Source organism: Simochromis diagramma, unplaced genomic scaffold (assembly GCF_900408965.1).
Source record: "Simochromis diagramma unplaced genomic scaffold, fSimDia1.1 OVJJ01000596.1, whole genome shotgun sequence".
In the NCBI taxonomy this organism is placed as follows: Eukaryota; Metazoa; Chordata; class Actinopteri; order Cichliformes; family Cichlidae; genus Simochromis; species Simochromis diagramma.
The window spans coordinates 13,032,033-13,053,696 of NW_024387245.1; the positions used below are offsets into that span (position 1 = coordinate 13,032,033).

At 39.6% G+C, this 21,664-nt stretch overlaps 1 protein-coding gene across 1 annotated transcript; it reads right to left on the bottom strand.

Annotated features, from left to right (window-relative positions):
* Positions 1-561: 561 nt before the first annotated feature.
* Positions 562-21,650, bottom strand: scarb2c (scavenger receptor class B, member 2c). The gene is made up of 12 exons (XM_040053480.1): positions 21,431-21,650; positions 18,190-18,347; positions 13,795-13,939; positions 12,547-12,744; positions 12,337-12,428; positions 11,449-11,568; positions 10,146-10,324; positions 9,250-9,368; positions 7,145-7,218; positions 4,218-4,269; positions 3,227-3,379; positions 562-961 (listed from the first exon to the last, which is right to left on the bottom strand). The coding sequence occupies exons 1-12, from the start codon at positions 21,551-21,553 to the stop codon at positions 923-925; spliced, it is 1,452 nt and encodes a 483-aa protein (XP_039909414.1). The 5' UTR covers positions 21,554-21,650; the 3' UTR covers positions 562-922.
* Between the last annotated feature and the right edge of the window lie 14 nt (positions 21,651-21,664).

Sequence of the window (21,664 nt, forward strand, 5' to 3'; positions counted from 1 at the left end):
AATCATGGACAATCCATAGAAAAGCCGCACCTGACTAAAAGCTGCAGGGTTCAAAGCTTGTGCAAAAAGTAGCGGCTTATAGCCCGACAATTACGGTACTCATTCCTGCGTCTTTTGGGATCTTACAAAGCTTCAAACGACGCATCGACTATTAAATTAGTCGTGACTAGTCGACTAATCGTGGCAGCCCTAATATACACTGTAGATTACTGAGCTTGGCTACAACACAGAACATCATTTTAAAATGAACAAGACCACATCGCCATAGCATCTGAAGCCAAAAGGCTGAAAGACAAGCCCAAAGTAATCTGCACTTCGAACAGGCTGCACTACTAGCCTGACTTTTTACATTCACTTCATTATAACATACAACCAACCTGGCTTCTTAATACTGTTTTTTCTTGCTTTTTAAAACTAACTCTGACTCCCAAACTAGTCTGGGAATCTAGTAACTGTTCAAGCTCTAGCCAGTTGCCTTGTAGATAGACACAACGTCTTTTATATTCAGAAACACAGCAACAGCTCACACATATATGGCCACTTTGCAGTGCAGTGTTTTTCCCCACTTCCAGGATGTCTGATTAATTCAAAGCTGGGTTGTTTAAGGGGGTTAACTAACCTCGTGTTAATCCAATTCAAAAATCCCATAGTTAGGAGTTAAAATAAAAACAAGCTCAATTTAAGATTGACTGGAAAATCTGGATTTCAGCATCATTACAACTTGAAATGAAGACATTATCCTCCAAACCCAGCAACAAACACAACAAAAAGACAGTTTTTACCACTTTCTTACAACCATGAATGCGAAAGTAGATTAAAATATGAAAACCACTGTATTAGTGTTACTTGAGAATTAATGGGTGAACCCCTTGAATTGTATTGCAACCAAGGCAATCTTCCTCTTTCCACGTTCTGTTTGCTGTTACGATGAGAGCAGGGGCTGTCGTTCGGCAGCAGTGCTCTGAAAAAATAAATAAATAAATAAATAAATAAATAAATATATAAAATGCAAATATATTACAATTTAAAGTACTGAGAGAGGAACTGTGATGCTGCATGAGTAAGTCAGGAAAGGCAGTGAAGTATGTGAGGGTTGTTCAGGACATGCATGTAAGGAGTAGATGGAAGAGATCCTGGAGTGGTGGAAATATGCAATGGAGAGAAGAGGGATTTAAATTCACAGAGGACAAAATGCATGTGTATGAATGAGACAGATGCATATAGATCGATAAAGATGCAAGAAGTAGAGCTAATTAGGGGGAATGGGTTTAAGGTAAGTTAGAGAGGCGAGGCTGAGATGATTTGGACATTTAAAGGGGAAGGGTAGTGGAGATATTGGACAAAGGATTCTGAAGATGGAGCTGCCAGGCAGGAGGAAAAGAGGGAAACCTCACACAAGGATATAATGGAGGAGGGACATGCAGAGGATTGGTGTGACAGGAGAGAATGCTAAGGATAAGGTCAGATGGAGGCAGATGATCCAAATGCCTAAATATCTGATCAGACAATGGCCTGTATTTGTATAGCGCTTTAGTAGTCCCTAAGGAGCCCAAAGCGCTTTACACATTCACACAATCACAAGGCAGCAATTGATTAGCTGCTGATGCTGCTCATGTTCAAACTGAACATCAAAAGGGGGGCAAAAGTTGATTCGAGTGACTTTGAACATTGCATGATTGTTGGTGCCAGTGGGGCTGGGCTGGGCATTTCAGAAAAATATCCAGTAAGCAGCAGTTCTCTGGGTGCACATGGCTTGTTGATGCCAGAGGATGGCCAAAAAAATGGCCAGACTGCTGCTAGCTCATAGGAAGGCAACAGTATCTGCTCTGAATAGTCTTAAAATCTACTACAATATTTGAATTAGGGCTGCCCCAAACGATTATTTTGATAGTCGACTAGTCACCGATTATTTTTGCTATTAGTCGACAATCAGATCATGCATCCATTGGACGTAAAGCTTATTGCACCAGCATGCATGTTTAAGGTCTGTGCTAACTAACAAGAAAGACAAGATGATAGTTTATTAAATTTTAATGAAATTTGCAGATTGTTTTGGTGAAATTTTAATAAACTCAGCCGTCTGCTCCTTGCTATCTAAAATATAACAGGACACCGGAGTAAACTCTCTACCATCTCACACTTCTGATAATCAGTTGTCTGCTTGACGTTTATTCAGCTGTGTAAAAACTATAACTTTAATCTCAGCCAAACCGATTTACTCAGGAACAAATAAAATACTAAAAAAAAAGCCAAACAATAACATTTTTAAGTTATCTAAGTGACTTATATTACATGTTTAACCTGAGTAGCGAAAGACGGCGGTGGATTTGAAAACGATTTGCCAGGAGTCCGGTGTTCTCACCGGCTCTAGTGAGCCTTGAACCCCGGCTAACACTGGAGCTAGTGGGTAACAGACGTCTCCGAAAACGTCGGAGCGCTTTTGAAAATATGTGGTGTCTTGATAAACTGAGCAGATATTTGAGGTTTACACAGCTACATTCTCGCCTGAAAATATGTTAAACGTTTATTTTGTGGCCCAAAAAGAATAATAAGAGTACTATTAAAACCAACTAGCTTCTGCCATTGTTGGAAGCTGAGCAGGGCTGCGCTATGAATTCTGGGACAGAGCTACTTCTTCTTCTTCGGGGTTTAACGGCAGCTGGCATCCTTGTACATGCAGTGCTGCCATCTTCTGTTTCAGTCCATTATTACACTCTTAAATCCTACTACTTATTCCTGCGTCTTTTGGGATCTTACAAAGCTTCAAACGACGCGTCGACTATTAAAATAGTCGTCGACGATTTTGATAGTCGACGTAATCGTGACTAGTCGACTAATCGTGGCAGCCCTAATTTGAATAGACTCACCCATTAACTGATTTCAGTTAATTCGGGGTTTTTTTGTTGTAGTTTGTAGTTCTTTAGAGTGGAGCGCAGCATAGCATTAATTAAACAGGTTCGATTTGTATTTTCTAAGTTATTTTTCTTGAGCATTTATAGGGCTTTTGGGGCATGCTGTGGACTAATCTAAGGTGCTTCATAATCAAAAATAAATCAATTTATTTGAACTATTTTTTAGATTATTTTAAATTGACCACATACACCATCATAAATCTGAATGGAAAAAAATTGAGCCATCCTGTATGAGCAAGCACTTGGCAGAACCAGGCTCAGGCCATCTGTCCCAACATAATGACATCACACAGTTGCTTATTGCACAAGCTCACCTCGGGGACTTTCTGTTGACACACCAAGAACATGAAGATTCCTCCCACAATGATGGCCAGGCCAATCAGCATGAAGGGAATGTTCTCCACAACGTTCTGCTGAACACCAATCGCCTTTAGCTTCTTGGCTGCTGTGTCATCAATGGTGGCACTCTGTTAAGACGGTAAGAGAAAATATTGTGTTATAGCACATAAGAACACAAAACACAGCTCCTACAAAAGTAAATGGTACATTTACGGCCCTTTCATTTACCGTCTGTTCATCTTGGTGTTCAAGTTTATGAAGAAACTGAGACCATAAGAATTCTATAAACAAGTAATATTAAATTTACTGATTAGTGATTTATATTAGATTAGTCTTCTGTAGCTTTGATTCTGTGGAATCATAGTATCTACCTCTGTATTTTTCTTTTTTTGCCTCCACACAAGTTAGATTTACTAATTTGCAGTCTGTCTGAGCAGGATTACACAATGCTTTAATACATAAAGAGAAAAACACGAGGTACATACTGAAAACAAAAATGCCTCCTTTAACTACAGGGTACTCAAGGGAGTCTTTTCCCTTTGAATCATTTGTATTTAACTGAGAGTTATAACAGAAAATGTATATAAACCAGAGCTCAGACAGCTTTTGTGGTGTGTGTGTACGGGTATTAACATCATTGTGGGGACCAAAAATTGGAAGTTTACTTTACTTGTGGGGACCGACAGCCCTTGTGGGGAACAAAATCCCAGTCCCCACGAGTTTGAAGGCATTTTTGAGACTCAAAATGTGGTTTTAGTGTCAGGGTTACAATTAGGTTATGGTTAATTTTAGGCTAAGGGTCAGAGTTAGGCATTCATTTTTGATGGTTAGGATTAGGGTAAGTTGCTAGGGAAACCACACGTACGTGTGTGTGTGTGTGTGTGTAGTGTGTGTGTGTGTGTGTGTGTGTGTGTGTGTGTGTGTGTGTGGGAGAGTGAGTGAGAGAGAGAAAGAGAGAGTTTGTACCTCATTCAGATAAGCCACAGGGAAGACTACTGTCCTTACATTTCCCGTTTGACTGAAAGAGAATGACATGATAATCTTTAACTATGATGTAATGAAAAATAGCAATTTGGAAAACACAATATAATATACTTGTGTAATATAAATATACTTATACAATGTCTTCCCGGGCATGTTCTGTAAATTCATACTATCTGTATAATAATAATAATAATAATAATAATAATAATAATAATAATGGATTGGATTTATATAGCGCTTTTCAAGGCACCCAAAGCGCTTTACAATGCCACTATTCATTCACTCTCGCATTCACACACTGGTGGAGGCAGCTACAGTTGTAGCCACAGCTGCCCTGGGGCAGACTGACAGAAGCGAGGCTGCCATATCGCACCATCGGCCCCTCTGGCCAACACCAGTAGGCGGTAGGGTAAAGTGTCTTGCCCAAGGACACAACGACCAGGACAGAGAGCCCGGGGATCGAACCGGCGACCTTCTGGTTACAGATACGCTTCCCAACCCCCTGAGCCACGGTCGCCCCATAAATAAAGCTTGATTACGTATTAATCTCACACCATAAATTATGTGGAGAGTTATATAATTTATTTTTGGACTTCAAGCTCTGTCTCTAGCACCTTTAATTTGAAACAGAATAACAGATATAACATAAAAGTGCCATATCTGGGCTTGTTGGCATCAAAAGAACTGCACAAACTTTCCTTTCAAAGTTCAATATTGCACAAAAGAGCCGACGCTTGGCTAGGGATTGAATTTGATAAGATTTTACTGATATCAGCCCCAACATCAGTTCTGTTTATAAGTTGGATTCTATATTTACTCCCTTAGGCCCCAGAGACAGGGGGCAGCCTCTCTCTGACCAAAGTATTCACCATTGTGAGTGCTTTTGCTGCTAGCAGATAGCAGCAGTTGCCTGTAATTTGCACTCGTGTGCAAAACACTCACCAAATACTTGCTAAGTGGTAGTGAAATTAGAAACAGTGTGAGTTAGCGCGGTTAGCTCGTCTACGCGTTAGTACTGTATAGCCCCGCGCACGGGGCAATCCGCGCTAACTCGCAAACTGAGATTTGCCGTGTTAATGCAGTTATGGTGTTAATGTCATTTTAACAAGATTAACGCTGGCAGCACTACTTTAAAGTAAAAGCTTCACCTTTTGAAACATGTTGGTGTGTTGCAGTAAGGCACAACCTTTACTTGTCTAAAGATTTTGCAATCTATTTCACAGCAACCACGAGCAACCTCGAGGAACTGCTCGTCATCCATGCAGGAAAAACACATTTTTCCCCTAACGACCAGAGACTGGTTTCTAAGCCTCAGTTACTGGGGGCTTATGAGCATTTGTTCCATGGGAAAAAAGTAGATTTGAACAGTTTTTTACCAACAGCATAAATACTTTTATTATCTGAGTTTAACTACAGTGAAGAAAGAGAGTATAAAGAGGTTTTCTTCACCGACTGGCATCATTTTCTTTGTAATGCACAACACTGTGGTTGTTGCATTCACAAAAGTAAGTGTGGACTGTGTAGCACCCATTCGAGACTACAGTACCTACAGTTAGCTTACTTGAAGTTAAGAGTTTTCTGTCATTCCGAGTCATAAATAAAGTGACTGTGCAAATGAAAATGAGAATAAAAATCTATTAGAATGATACAAAAGTTCATGTTGCGGCTGCAGTGATGCGGACGCTGTACCGATCCATCGTGGTGAAGAGAGAGCTGAGCATAAAAGGGAAACTCCTCCTTCCTGGTCCATCTACGTCCCCACCTTCTCCTATGGTCACAAGTTTTAGGTAGTGACTGAAAGAACGAGGCCGTAAATACAAGCAGCAGAAATTAGCTTTCTCCAAAGGGTGGCTGCCCTCTCCCTTAGAGATAGTGTGAGGAGTTCGGCCATCCAAGAGGGGCTCAGAGTAGAGCTGCTACTCCCCCACACTGGAAGGAGGCAGTTGAGGTGTTTCGGGCATCTGACAAAGATCCCCCACTGGGTGAGGTGTTCCTGGCATGTCCAGACCCAGGACACGCTGGAGAGATTAGATCTCTCAGTTGGCCTGGAAACGCCTTGGTTTTACCCCAAATAAGCTGGAGGAGGTAGCCAGGGAGAGGAAGGTCTAGCCTTCTCTGCTTAGGCTCCTGCCCCCACGACCTGGCGCCAGATAAGCGGAACAAAATGGATGGATTCGCAAAAGTTAGTTTGCCAAAAATAAAGAGGTATATTCTAAAAGCAGAAGGCATGCACAGGACAGATCCAAAATAGCCTGGTGGACAGAAGAGCACAAATCTTGTAGATGAAAGCAAAATGATTTGCATGGGAAAGAAAGGCCCCTTCATGACTCTATGGCAAATTACAAATATTCTCCAGGATGTAGGCCAATGTGTTTCCTTGTACATAAAAAAAAAAAAAAAAAAAAGGCCAAACCTCATAACCAGAGCCAATTATCTACTGATGTCAGTACGTTTAAGAGACATTGTTAACATTATTCAGTATAATAAATTCTGGCCACTAATGTTGTCTTGAGGGCTCCAACCTTATACATTTCAAAATACTGATGTAAACCTACTCACATTAAAGCTGACTCGCCACTTTAATATAGCTTTTGTTATTTTATCTTATTTCAAATAAAAATAACAGTAATGTGTAACTATCTAAACACATACAGTCTCATTATCTTGCTGCTAGTTCCTTCTGAATTCAGATAAACACGTAACAAGTGAGCCAGGTCTGTGCAAAAGTCCACCCATAATGATGATGGTGGCATTATTGCTTTACAATTCGCTTACTGGCAGCCCTTCACAGACATGGGTACTCATGCAGCTATTGCGGCTTCACTCTTCATACTAATATAGTGAAAGTAAAATTCATGAAAAATCAGGTTATTCAGCTGCTTGAACTGATGGAAAGAGCTGCTGATTACCTGAAGGTGGGAATTTGCTCTACATAGACGTTAATCTGGAGTCGCTTGGCTGTTTGGAGAACCACTCCTGTCAGCTGTAAAACACAAATTCATTTTGTTAGGGACACAGAGAATGTGGGAAAAACTCCTGTCACTCCTGATGTATGAACACGTATACCTAAACACCTAAATAATTGTTTTCTGCCCACACTGTATTATGGCCATAATCTTTATAGTAACATGTTGACATTATTTGTAAACCAACAAACCACTGGATAGAAAAACACAGAACTATGCAAAGGTTTTTAGTTAGGTACAGCAGATTTTCCATCCATTACATAATACCATCAGGGAGGCATGTGCTCTGGCCCAGATTCCTCATGCAGCTTGAGAATGACCTCAAACATACAGCTGGAGTGATAAAAAGGTAACTTCAGTGAAAAGAAAAGAAATAAACTGAGTTAATCTGAGATTATGTGAAAAAACGGAAGACGGTGAGACATGGCAGCTGTCAAATAAACCTAATTGGGAGTTTAGTCGTTTCTTTCTTCAGTTTTCTGCATTAGAAAAACTTAAAAGAGAGAAAAAAATCTCAGGATGTATCATGTATTTATCTAAAGTTACCCCAAACTGTTTGCATAGTACTGCCTGTAGTCTTAATATCTTTACTGTAGGCAAAAATAACTTCACAGCTCTGGGCAAGCAGGGAAGACGGCTGAGGGTATCACAACTCAGCAGTTATGATAAAAGTCACAGGACTTTGATCAATCTTAATGATATCATGCCGTGGCAGAGTGATCAAGGAGGATAAACACAAAAAAATGGTAGCTTGTTTATTGGATTCAATACTTTTGTAACCGTAAAACCACCACTTTATATGTGGGTGTGTGAAATAATTAAGTGTACTTTTGTACGAAAGCGTGAGAGCGAATGTAAGAAAGAGTTCTGTGTTAGACTGGTCAAACTGGTGTACAAAGAGCATCTTAAGAGTGGCGTAGCAGTAAAGACAAGCAAAGGTACACCAATCTGCAAAATATCGCATCTGCAAATTGTGAACAAAAATCCGAAAAATACTGCACAATGTAAAAATGCTAAGACTTTAAGTATCTCATCATCTAATAACATGATCAAAAGACTCAGAAAATCTGGAGAAATCTCTTTGGTGTAACAAAAAAAGAAGAAAAAAAAAAAGTATTTTCTCTTAAATTTTGAAAACATGGTCGCTGCATCCTCCAGATTCAAGTGGAGAGGGATCATCTGGCTTGTAAATTAGTGTTCAGTTCAGAAGCCTGCATCTCTGATGGTATGGGAGTGCATCAGTGCCCATGGAAGCCATATATGAAGCTATACACAGGCTTTACATTAACATATGCTCTAATCTTGTCTGGGAAGAACTGCCATATTTCTTCAAGACAATGCTAAACTCCATACTGCATCTATCACAACAGCTGTAAACCCACTGAAAACATCTGGAGCATCATGAAGAAGAAGAATGCTTTCTGTCTTTTATTGTGAATGTAATACAGTTTATTTATTTTTGGGGATTGCACTTTTTTTTAAACTTTTAATTATTACAGAATCATTCATCATTTTTTTTCTGTTTTCTCTGAAAGTGTATCATGTAAAATTTGTAAAAATAAATAAATAAATAAAATCAGAAAATTATATCATATAGCAATTGTTAATTTTTGGCTGCTGTGGCATAAATCTTTCATTGGATGGTGGTCTAATACATTTGTTAAGCACTACACAGTATGTTCAGCTACACGTTGTGCTGCTGGAGGTGTTTTTTTTCCAGTCTGTCTCTCGCTATCAAGACTTTACTACAAGTTCAACCAGGTAATTAGAGTATTATTATCATGATAAGAGCAGTTAGAGCTTATCTTTCGTGACAGCCCCGTACCACGTACCTCTGATTTAATTTTTAACCACTATTTTAAACAGAAGCTCAACTATTGGCTAGTCATGACAAAAAAAAGCTGAGACACTACTCCATCTAGTGTTGAAGATTTAATACTATATAAATCATAATTGTATTAGACAAAATATGTATTATAAATTGAAGAGAGATTCACAACAACACGAGAACGAATTAAACATTTAAGCTTTAAAGTTGTGATTCCTACTGGATTGATATCAATGGCAGTCTGGTGCTCTTCCTTGTTTGGCGTCATTCCGAATACATCCTGAGCAAATTTCTCATCTGCCTGGTAGAAGTGTGGTGAAGACATTATGATAGGAGCCCCTAAACAGCAGGAAAAACATTACAGAAGGTATTAACAAAGCAGAGGCAACATCTTACTCAACCTGAGGAAAATATGCCATGTGTAAAACATACCTGTAAATGTAAAACATCAATATTCTAATAATGCTATGGCTTGTAATAAACACAGCGTACACTTGTCAGGGACACTGCTAAAGTAGGCCCCAGAAATTACAGTCAGTGAATTAATTTCAGGGAGTCTTTTGCTAAGTGTTGACTCCATATTCTTTACAGTGCAATGAGGAAATGATGCAAGTTATTACTCAGCACTAACAACCATAGTTTGTTTGCTTTAAATCAGATGCACCAGAGCACATCACAACAAACCACAAGAGAACTTTCACTTCACTTATTCTACTGTGTCTGAGGAGCCAGAAAGTAAATATGGGAACAAGTTCTCGTGCTTTCGACTAGTGGATGCGTTTGTAATGGAGACGGTCTCTGGCTAGCAAGCATTACTCCTTTTGTGTGTGTGTGTGTGTGTGTGTGTGTGTGTGGGGGGGGGGGGGGGGGGGGGGGACGACACGCCTGACATGATACAACTCGGTCAGATCATGTTTTTGCCGCAAATAAACATTTCCACAGTTCATTGGTTTAGTTATTTTGTTTTAAACACAATTAAAACACAATTTCTTTGTTCTCACCTGTCCACACAAATCACACCATGGGGGAAAGAAATGAGTCTGAACTAATGTAACTTAAAAAGCAGCATATCAAAGATCATTTGGCTATGTTTAACACAGTAAAACATTGTCTTACCTTCTTTACATACAGACACATTCAGCAGGCCAGACCCCAGGCAATTACCAGCAGGCACACAAAAGCCTGCGTTGTCTGGGTTCACAGTCAGATTGGCAAACACTGAGCTGGGAGGAACAAATCGATACCCACTGATCCCCTTCACTGTCACATCCTCCTCATACACTGTGTACAGAGACCTTAGAAAGAGAGTTACATGCTTGTTAATCTCTGGATGCACTGCGTTACTGGACAATGACACATGGTTTGAATTCATGAGCTCAGCGATAAGCTGATTTACAGAAAACCTGCATTGAACAAACTGGTTACACCAGTTTTTCAACGGTTGTGTTGACACCTCTTATTAACTAAGCTGTTAGATGACCTGTAAATGTGACTTCTGTTTCTAATATATTAACAATCACAGAGGACTGACATTTGTTGTTTTAAGCAGCATTAAATAGGCTGTGGCCTCATTTAGGAGGCTAACACTGACCAGCCTTGAAACCAGCCAAACTGAATTAGGATCCCTAATCCAATATTCAGACTAGGGAAAGGCTCAGGAAGGCTGTGGGGGGAGCCATTTCACTAGCTCAAGCCAAGACGGAAAATACAGCAAATGCTGCATGAGTCAGCAGAACATGGCTTGAAACTGAACTGAAATAACCTTCATATGAAACTAAAAAAGTCCAGATGCTCAGCTGAAAAGCACATTCAGCTACAATGACTAAAATAGAAACAAACATTTACAATGAATGTTTTATACATTTCTAAATTCAAATATTTTAAATTTACATTTAAGTTTTTTGGGGTTTTTTTAAAATACACAACCTTTTAAATTCAAGTGACGTATTAAATGTGTCTTTCTTCAATAAAGAACAGAAGTGTTCTTTATTTTATTTAAGAATAATCAAAAAAGAATAATTACATTTTGAGTCACACGGCTTCAATCCAAATTTGAAGGTTTTGGAGGTTGGCCTGCCTAGAGCCCGACCTCAACATTACTGAAGCAGTGTGGGATCGTCTTGACAGAGCATGGAACAAAAGGCAACCGGCATCCAAAGAAGAGCTTTGCATGTCTTTCAAAAAGCTTGGAGAATTTTTCCTGAAGACTACTTCAAGAAATTACAAGAAAGTTTGACAGGCTGTGTTCAAGAATAAAGGTGGTCATACCACCATGTGTTTCATTAAATTACTGCAATTATTTCCCAATTTACTAGCACACCAGTAAGAGATGAGGGGTGGCTCAACACTTTTGCACAGTACTGTATATGCAATCAAAAGATTGAATCTTTCACTGGTACAGCTTTTCTGCTCTACTCACCTGCACAGGTCAGACGAGAAAATGTAGAGCATATCATTCTTGGTGATTACAGGATGGAAGGCTGTTCCAGTGGTTCCATTAATCATGTTGCACTCATCAGACGTCCACCAATTCAAGGAGCTGCACAGATATTCAAAATGTTACAAAGTTCGAAGGTTTAAAAATGTTTCAGACATTTAGCATGCCCAGCTAAAAGCCATGGAAAGCCATTTGCTGGGCAAAGAGGACTGGATATATTTGTAGGTTAGGAAGCACACTATAAAATAAGTGTGTTTCCAAAAACTGCTGCTCAAGGTACAACAGCCTAGTCTTAAAACAATTAGGTTTGTAAGACAGGCAGAGATAAAAGGCAGTGCAAGAAAGATGATCATATTTTGGGGGTTTAGTGAGTACAGATGCAGAGCCGATGGTTGGCTGTTCTTCTCTGTGACAAAGATAAGAGAGTTTGGTGCTTTACCTAAGTAGTTATTTCATTATTGATTACATTTTTTAAAATGATGTTAAAGGGAGAAACATCAGCGTTTGATCCCTGCAGTGAGTGATTCTGTTTTGCTGTTGGGGGGATTTGGCTAACATGGTTTGACTTTCCTCATTTAATGGCTATGAAATGAAATGATAATTATAAAAGGTATATAAGCCAAACTAGCAGCCAGTGGTTATTTTGGTCACATGTCTGTAAACAGACTCAGTTTCAGTGTCCTATCGGCGGTGATATAAGAAAGAGAACGAAAACTCAACAGGAACACAGTTAAACCCACCTTGATCATATGACACAAATCACTTGGTGTGCATCCATTAACTTCATGTCACCAACAAAACTCACTGATGAACAATTTTACTATTAAACTGTAAATCCAACATGTGCAACAGGTGAGAGGAGACAATTACCTTTCACCTTTCCACATGTCCACTCTGGAAAAGTCCCTATAGTTCTGCTGACCAGTGAAAAACACATATTCTCCATCATTGGAAGCATTGTTCTGTAAGATGGGGGGAAAAAAGTTTTTGTTTTTTTTTAAATATAAAAAAAAAAAAAAAAAAAAAAAAAAAAGGTTTACACAAAGAACACAATTACACATTTATGTGCATTAAAGAGACCTTATAGAAAAGTCCAAAAACATCATCCAGATCCAGATCAGGTCTAATGGTTTTCAAGGCTTTAAGAAGTCCATCTTCATATCCCCACAGCAGCTCTCCCACTGAACGAGTGGTAAAAAGGCCTTGCCCGGTGCCCTTCATGTAGGCAGAGATCAAGTTGGCTTCAAAGGATTTATCCTTGAATCTTTCCATCACTGTCTACCAGGATAAAAAGAAACAAAAAAGGGAGAAGAACGCCGTTACAGGATTATTGGTTTGACTAAACATAAAGCAGGCCATGTAAGTAAGTACGTAAGTAAGTAAGTACGTAAGTAAGTACGTACATATATACATACATACATACATATATAAAAACATATTAAGAGAACAACTTCCTTATTTAATCTTGCTGATTGACTGAGGTTTTGCAGACATGTGAACACAAACCACATGCCCATGTGCCCATTAACCATGTTACGTGAACTTCTCCACAATTGTGGACAAGTGACAATCATGGTGACAATGTAGGATCAAGTGACTAAGCCCCCAGTCACACAGACCTAGATATTGACCCTCTGGCAACCACCAGTTGCTAGGGAAAAACATCTCATCTCCAAGAAAAAACCTCCGTTTGACTGCTATCCATCAATCCTCTTCTGCCTACTCAATTAAGGGTCACCAGGTGGATGGAGCCTATCCCGCTGCCATAGGGCGAGAGGTGGGGTACACCCTGGACAGGTCGCCAATATGTTGCAGGGCTAACACAGAAAGACAGAACCATTCGCACTCATATTCACACCCGTGGGCCATTTGGAATCACCATTTAACCTCCATTTAGAGTCTGAATGGAAGTGATAGACTTGTCAACAAATACTACCCAACTACTCTCCAAACTGTAGTGAAACCGTAGAAAGTGCAGCACAAACCAGAAATCTACCCCCTTTGAAACATGTTGACTGTAGCGCTGAGGCAAAACATTACTTTGAAGACAAACCTTCTCCATATAGGAAATGCTCCACAGGAAATGCTATAGGCACTGGGCAACCTACTAGCAACCAGAGCAAGACCCCTAAGAGGTCTTTTCTGCAGCACTTTCTTTGCAACCAACATGCAACCGACAACCAGCAACTCCTGTGAACCACTCAACAACCAGTTGAGGAATATACATGAGCAATGCCCACATGTGAGAAACCTTAATATTCGTCCAATGTGAGAAAACTATAATACTGTGAGTGGGAGATCAGATCGGTGCTGTAGACTATTGCTCACCATGGCAGGGATATTAACTGTCCTGATGAGGTCACTCTCTGGACCTCGGGACATGTTACGCTGAAAAATGTAGGTTTTAGTGTTGACAGCTGTTACTTTAGTGCCATTATCCTGAAAGTCAATTTGCTCCATAGGCCGGTACTCTCTGTGGAGGAAAAGCAAAACATTTTTAGACAAGAGAAAAGATTCTTTGTTACAGAGCTGCAGCCAAACATAACAACTAGCTTTGTTTGTGATTAAAAAAAAAAAAAAGCTATAGCATAACTCCCTACTTTGCATCTGCACTCTTTAACACGCCATGTTATATAAAGCACAATACATGAAAAAAGTGTGGGGATATTAAGACATGCAGTTCTTCACATGACTGATAATGTCACATTTACTCTACATGAAAAGTGGGTTGAAGATTGTTCATCTTTTGTGGCTCAATTTCCCTTGACACACATCTGTGCAGTTTGTGACTGTGTTTGTGACATGTGACTGTGATGCAATTACTGGAAAAAAAGAAGAAGCTTTTTTTTTTTAAAACCATAAAGCGTGTCAATGGTGAGTTGTTTCTTAATAACTCAATAACAATTTCCTAAAACTGCTTTATTTTAACTGATTTGGTGACCCAGATAACGTATGTAAGTATTTACGTTAGCTTTCAGTGCTACTGAAAACAAGTCAGTGCCAAAAGAGATAAGATGGTTATCAGCTGTGTGCAGCGATATATTATACTATCACTGGGTATATACAGTAGATAATATGAATCAAATAAACTTTCTTTTCACCTTACACGTATATCTAGTTCAAAGTGCTTTACAGGTAAAAAAAAAAAAAAAAAAAAAAAAAAAAAGGCAAATTAAAATTGGCATATATTAAAAGAAAATTAAACAGAATAAACTTTAGATCATGTATACACCAAGTGAACAAAATAAGGCCAATAAAAATTCATTTTAAAAACGTAATGCTACATACAGTGGGGCAAAAAAGTATTTAGTCAGCCACCGATTGTGCAAGTTCCCCCACCTAAAATGATGACAGAGGTCAGTAATTTGCACCAGAGGTACACTTCAACTGTGAGAGACAGAATGTGAAAAAAAAAAAAATCCATGAATCCACATGGTAGGATTTGTAAAGAATTTATTCGTAAATCAGGGTGGAAAATAAGTATTTGGTCAATAACAAAAATACAACTCAACACTTTGTAACATAACCTTTGTTGGCAATAACAGAGGTCAAACGTTTACTATAGGTCTTTACCAGGTTTGCACACACAGTAGCTGGTATTTTGGCCCATTCCTCCATGCAGATCTTCTCGAGAGCAGTGATGTTTTGGGGCTGTCGCCGAGCAACACGGACTTTCAACTCCCGCCACAGATTTTCTATGGGGTTGAGGTCTGGAGACTGGCTAGGCCACTCCAGGACTTTCAAATGCTTCTTACGGAGCCACTCCTTTGTTGCCCGGGCGGTGTGTTGTGGATCATTGTCATGTTGGAAGACCCAGCCTCGTTTCATCTTCAAAGTTCTCACTGATGGAAGGAGGTTTTGGCTCAAAATCTCACGATACATGGCCCCATTCATTCTGTCCTTAACACGGATCAGTCGTCCTGTCCCCTTGGCAGAAAAACAGCCCCATAGCATGATGTTTCCACCCCCATGCTTCACAGTAGGTATGGTGTTCTTGGGATGCAACTCAGTATTCTTCTTCCTCCAAACACGACGAGTTGAGTTTATACCAAAAAGTTCTACTTTGGTTTCATCTGACCACATGACATTCTCCCAATCCTCTGCTGTATCATCCATGTGCTCTCTGGCAAACTTCAGACGGGCCTGGACATGCACTGGCTTCAGCAGCGGAACACGTCTGGCACTGCGGGATTTGATTCCCTGCCGTTGTAGTGTGTTACTGATGGTGACCTTTGTTACTTTGGTCCCAGCTCTCTGCAGGTCATTCACCAGGTCCCCCCGTGTGGTTCTGGGATCTTTGCTCACCGTTCTCATGATCATTTTGACCCCACGGGATGAGATCTTGCGTGGAGCCCCAGATCGAGGGAGATTATCAGTGGTCTTGTATGTCTTCCATTTTCTGATGATTGCTCCCACAGTTGATTTTTTCACACCAAGCTGCTTGCCTATTGTAGATTCACTCTTCCCAGTCTGGTGCAGGTCTACAATACTTTTCCTGGTGTCCTTCGAAAGCTCTTTGGTCTTGGCCATGGCGGAGTTTGGAGTCTGACTGTTTGAGGCTGTGGACAGGTGTCTTTTATACAGATGATGAGTTCAAACAGGTGCCATTCATACAGGTAACGAGTGGGGGACAGAAAAGCTTCTTACAGAAGACGTTACAGGTCTGTGAGAGCCAGAGATTTTCCTTGTTTGAGGTGACCAAATACTTATTTTCCACCCTAATTTACGAATAAATTCTTTACAAATCCTACCATGTGAATTCATGGATTTTTTTTTTCACATTCTGTCTCTCACAGTTGAAGTGTACCTCTGGTGCAAATTACTGACCTCTGTCATCATTTTAAGTGGGGGAACTTGCACAATCGGTGGCTGACTAAATACTTTTTTGCCCCACTGTAAAACAGGAAAACCAAACTGTCAAATGATTAAACCAATAAATTAACCTATCAGCGAATAAAAATAAAAAGATCTGAAAAGGGAAAACAATGAAATAACATCAAGTCAAACAGTAAGTTAAAAATGTAAAACAAAGTAAGTAATATATGTAAAGCACATTTAATCAAAAGCCAGTTTTATGAACATCGAGATCCTGTGGGTGTGGACTGGGTAGAAAATAAACTGCACATTGACCTTTCATGGCACAATACCACTGAATGAACACAATAAAAAAAACAATAAAATGTGCTTTCGGAAAAATAAACATCTCCGTGTCACAGTTCGTAAGTCTCAGCACCAAAACTAGTACAAAAATGCTGTCTCTCAGGTGCTTACAGGTATCCAAGCACAGTATTGCTCTGCATCTCTTTAAATTTATCTCTAACAACATTCACATGTTTTTTTCTTAAACACACTATAGACCAGGGGTGGGGAACTCCAGGCCTCAAGGGCCAGTGTCCTGCAGGTTTTAGATATCACCCTGGATCAGCACACCTGAATCAAATAATTAGTTCCTTACCAGGCCTCTGGAGACATGTGTCCAGAGACTTCAAGACATGTTGGGAGGTAATTTAGCCATTTAAATCAGCTGTGTTGGATCAAGGACACTGTGCGACGACAGTGTCCTGTGAGAGCTAAGCACACCCTGGGATTCAAAAGCTTGAGCAGAAATGACTTGATGTAACAATTTTCTGTATTGACTTTATCACTTCGTCACATTGTTGTCGAGGAATTTTGGCCTGCTCTTTTCACAGCATTGTTTCCGTTCATTGAGATTTACAGGCTCAGCTCTCTTAAGGCCCTGAAACAGCATTTCAGTCAGGTCGATGTCTGGACTTTGACTGGGTCATTGCAACACTTTGATCATTTTCTGTTTTCAGCCATTCTGTTGTAGATTTGCTGCTGTGGTTGAGATCATTGTCCTGCTGCACGACCCAGTTTCAGCTGAAGCTAACTGTCAGACAGAAGGCCTCACATTTGGCTCTAAAATACTTTGGTATACAGAGCAGTTCATGATCTAATCAATGACTGCAAAACAAGAACAAATCATCACTCCTCCAAAACTGGCTGAAAATTTGTATGAGGCGTTTGTGCTGATACACTGTGTTGGGCTTTCTCCTAAAAGTAGGGCTGTGCATTGTGGCCAATCATCTCTTTGGTCCATCTGAAAAAAGCACAGTGTTCAAGAAATCTTGTGGTTTGCTCAGATGCAACTTTGCAAACGTAAGCTGTGCTGTCATGTTCTTTTTTTTAGAGTGAAGAGACTTCTGCCTGGAAATCCTGCTGAACAAGCCACGCTTGTTCAGTCTTTTTCCAACTGTCATGAAGTGTAATATTTAGATGCTAACTAATGCCATCTGATTAGCCGGACCTGGCTGCTATTTACCTGCTTAATTACTATTGTAGTGTCTTTTTCTGGTCTTTTTAACTGCTCCACAGTTTGTGTGCAGCAGTGTTGGCTTTGTTACTTTTATCAGGTTGTTGATTTTCCAAATCAGATGTATTGTGCTTTTATAAACCTTTTTCATCTAACTCAACACCTTCACTAGTCAAATTTATTACTAGTCAATAAATTTGTATCACATTTATTCTTAATATACATCGTAAGACTGGCACCACTGGATCTTAAAAGCTCCCATTATGGGTGCTGATACATCATTGCTTTGCCTCCACCTCTTAAAATGTTCCAGTAACTTGACACTTAGTTTTTTTTGTTGTTTTGTTTTCTTTAAATCAAGAGATGAATGGAGAAACAAATGTTAAGCGTTTCTCCTTTCCCTCCCTCACCTGTATGTATACGGTCCAATCTCCACCACAGCTGGCCTCTCCCCATCCAACACCTCTTGGGGATTTGTGAGATTGAAGAAGTAAAACTGCATGTAGATATGTGCCGGTGGATCCTTCCAGGCCTCAAACGCATCTGTATCGTTTTTCAGAACGACTTGCTAATGGGGGACAAAGGGCGGTGGGGTTAAAAATGTTATTTTAGATGACTACTGTGCTGATGATATGCAGTTTCACTTCACGTTACACGGTATGAACCTGCTGAAACAGATGAAATCATCATTTGGTGTCATGACACACACACACACACACACACACACACACACACACACACACACACACACACACAGGCCACTGCTTTTCGGCACAAATACATAATCAACTCAATGAATTTAGCAACGTAGCCATTCTCAAGAGGACCTGCTGAAGTTCAAACTGAGTATCATAATGGGAAAGAGACGTGATTTAAGTGACTCTGAACATGACTGCTGGTGCCAGATGGGCTGGTTTGAGTATTTCAGGAAATGCTGTTTTACTGGGATTTTCCCCAAACAACTAGATTTTACAGAAAACTGTGTGAAAATAGAAAGAATATGTAGTGAAAGGCAGTTCTCTTGGTGAAAATGCCCCGTTGATTGTGAAGGTTAGAGGAGAATAACTAGACCACTTCAAGCTGATAGAAAGGCAACAGTAACAGTAATTATGTGTTACAAACAAGGTATGATAAAGAGCATCTCTAAACCCATAACACATCAACGCAACCTATAAAATTGGAAACTTGGGCTACAATTCACACAGACTCACCATAATTGGACAATAGAAGATTGAAAAACTATTGCCCAGTCTGAGGAGTCTTGATTTCTGCTACAACATACAGGTGGCAGGGGCAGGATTAGGCTGGAGCTGATGGTGTAATGGTGTTTAGATATGTTCTTTGACCTCTTAGTACCATTGACTGTAGAAAACAGTTTTCTACAGTCAATGCTTAGTACCAGTTGAGCATCATGTAGTATTTACATGATGCTCATCTGATTATTGTTGGTGACCATGGCTATTGCTTCAGCAAGATAACGCAGTATGTCACAAATCATCTCAAACTGGTTTCTTGAACATAACAATGATTTCGCTGTACTCAAAGGGCCTCCACAGTAGAGCAGGGCGATATGACCAAAAGTATTTATCACGATATACTTTTGAAAATTTGCGATAACGATATAACTGACGATATAAGTGACACTAGACAAAATGCTTTACAACTCCACAACTTTGATGTTTTTTTTGCACTAATAATCATTCACTTAAACAAGCAGCTGTTTTTTTTGTTTTTTTTTTATCTGCATTAAAGTTATATAAAAATGTAACAGTGCAAATGCAAATTCCTTGGTGACAGTTTAACCAAAAGGCATTTCCAGTGGAAACTGGCCGACATATCCTCAGCATAACCATGTATAATATCCACGAAACTTAAAAAGAGGTTATACACACACAATATGGTAATATTATGTTGAAGCACAGTACGTATCACTCCGCGAGGCTCCGCCTACGATAGCCGTAATGCTCCGACAATCCATCAAGCGGTGCGGCGTCGTAGCTTAGCGAAGTCGTACTGAAACATTTGACAGATTTTTGAGCGCCGTGCACATAAAATCGTTTCCAGGTCAGTAAACACAACCAGAGTTCATACATAAGGCACACGGGATTATAAGGGGCTCTGTCGACTTTCAGAAAAATCTAAGGATTGATTTTAAGTGTGCCGTATTTTCCAAACAACACGGTAATAACGACGGCCCGCTAGCATGCGCTACCAAAAATAGTGCTTTGTTGTGTATCTGACGGACAAAAGCTAAACCAGTTCCACACCAGTGAAGCTGCAGCATTTTTACAAACCAGTTCAGGTTCATCCGTTTCATTCAACGATCCGCTTTCGCTCTTCTCATTCTGCGTCGCAGCCATGTGTATGTAAACAAAGGCACTGCACATGCGCGTTTTACCCATATTCTATCGCGATATGTCATTTTCCTATCGTTGCCCAACATTACACCGGTATTACCGTGAACGGGATGATATGGCCCAGCCCTACTCCACAGTCACCAGACCTCAATCTAGTAGAGCACCTTTGAGATGTGGTTAAACATGAGATTCACACTATAAATGTGCAGCCAATAAATCTGCAGCAGCTGTGTGATGCTATCATGTAAATATGGACCAAAATTTCAGAGGAATGTTTCTAGCACCTTTTTTGACCATGTGAATTAAGGCAATTCTGAAAGCAAAAGGATATCCAATCTGATACTAGTAATGTGTACCTAATAAAGTGTCCAGTGAGTGTTTATGCCACATATGATACACAATATTTGGTGACAATCAAAAAGCACAAATAAAAGGCAAAATGATCAAATGCGAAATACTGAGATGGCATCTATGTCACATATTAAACTATATTTAACAGTGAATGTTATAAAAGCATACAATACTCTCTGTGCCAATTGTCGAATAAGCAGTGGAGAACTTTTTTTTCAACTGATCCACACAAAATATAAATTTCATTCAACTGTCTACAACAGATCTGTCTAGCAGATAATCACCTGTTCTCTCATGTAAATATTTTTAGACCCTGTACAATCAAAACAGTTAAGACAAACTCAAAGCTCTTACTGCACAGCACTGTCTGTGCCCATTTAAAATCATCTGATTTACTATCCTGGTTTTTATTACATTTAGTAAGACGTGTTACATTCTGTAATACTTTGTTGAATTTGCGCCATTTCGCTTTTTTTTTTTTTTTTTTTTTACAATTTTTAATAGGTCTGAACCATACTGAGATTTGGCTTTTGTCAAATTATGTTTGCTTTTACTGAGCGGTTATTGATATATTATTCTATTTATTTAAACTATTACAAGCCGTGTTAATTTTAGCTGTGCTACCAAAAGATTTCCGCATGTTTAGGATACATAATGTACACATTGTGTGATCTCATCTTTTCAACCCTAGAAATAAACACTGCTACTTAAGTAAATGGGTGACAGAACAGATCTGAAATTGTATCCTAAGGCGAGCCATTTGTAAAACATTCAACATTCAAACCTCAAACGCTTAAAACTGTTAAAAACACTTCCATAAATAATTCCACGCTGTATTTCTTAGACGCTAAATGAGCTAACTTTAGCTACTATCACAATGTCTCATGTTAGCTTATCTGAGGTTAACGCCTACTGCAAAGGCTAGCCTAAATTAGATGCTTACCTTTTTAACCATCGACTGTACTAAATGTGGAAACACGCTGGTCAAAACCAACGAAATGCCGAGAATCAGCATCAGTACAGAAACAACTCCGACGCTGTAAACGCAACATGACTTTAGCACCATGACGAGGCAGTAGAAGGCTAAACACGACTCTCAGCTTTCACTGACAGCAGCTACCCACTGTTTGCTGTTTTTGTTTTGAGAAGCCAGGAACTTGCTCGGTAGAGCAAAGAC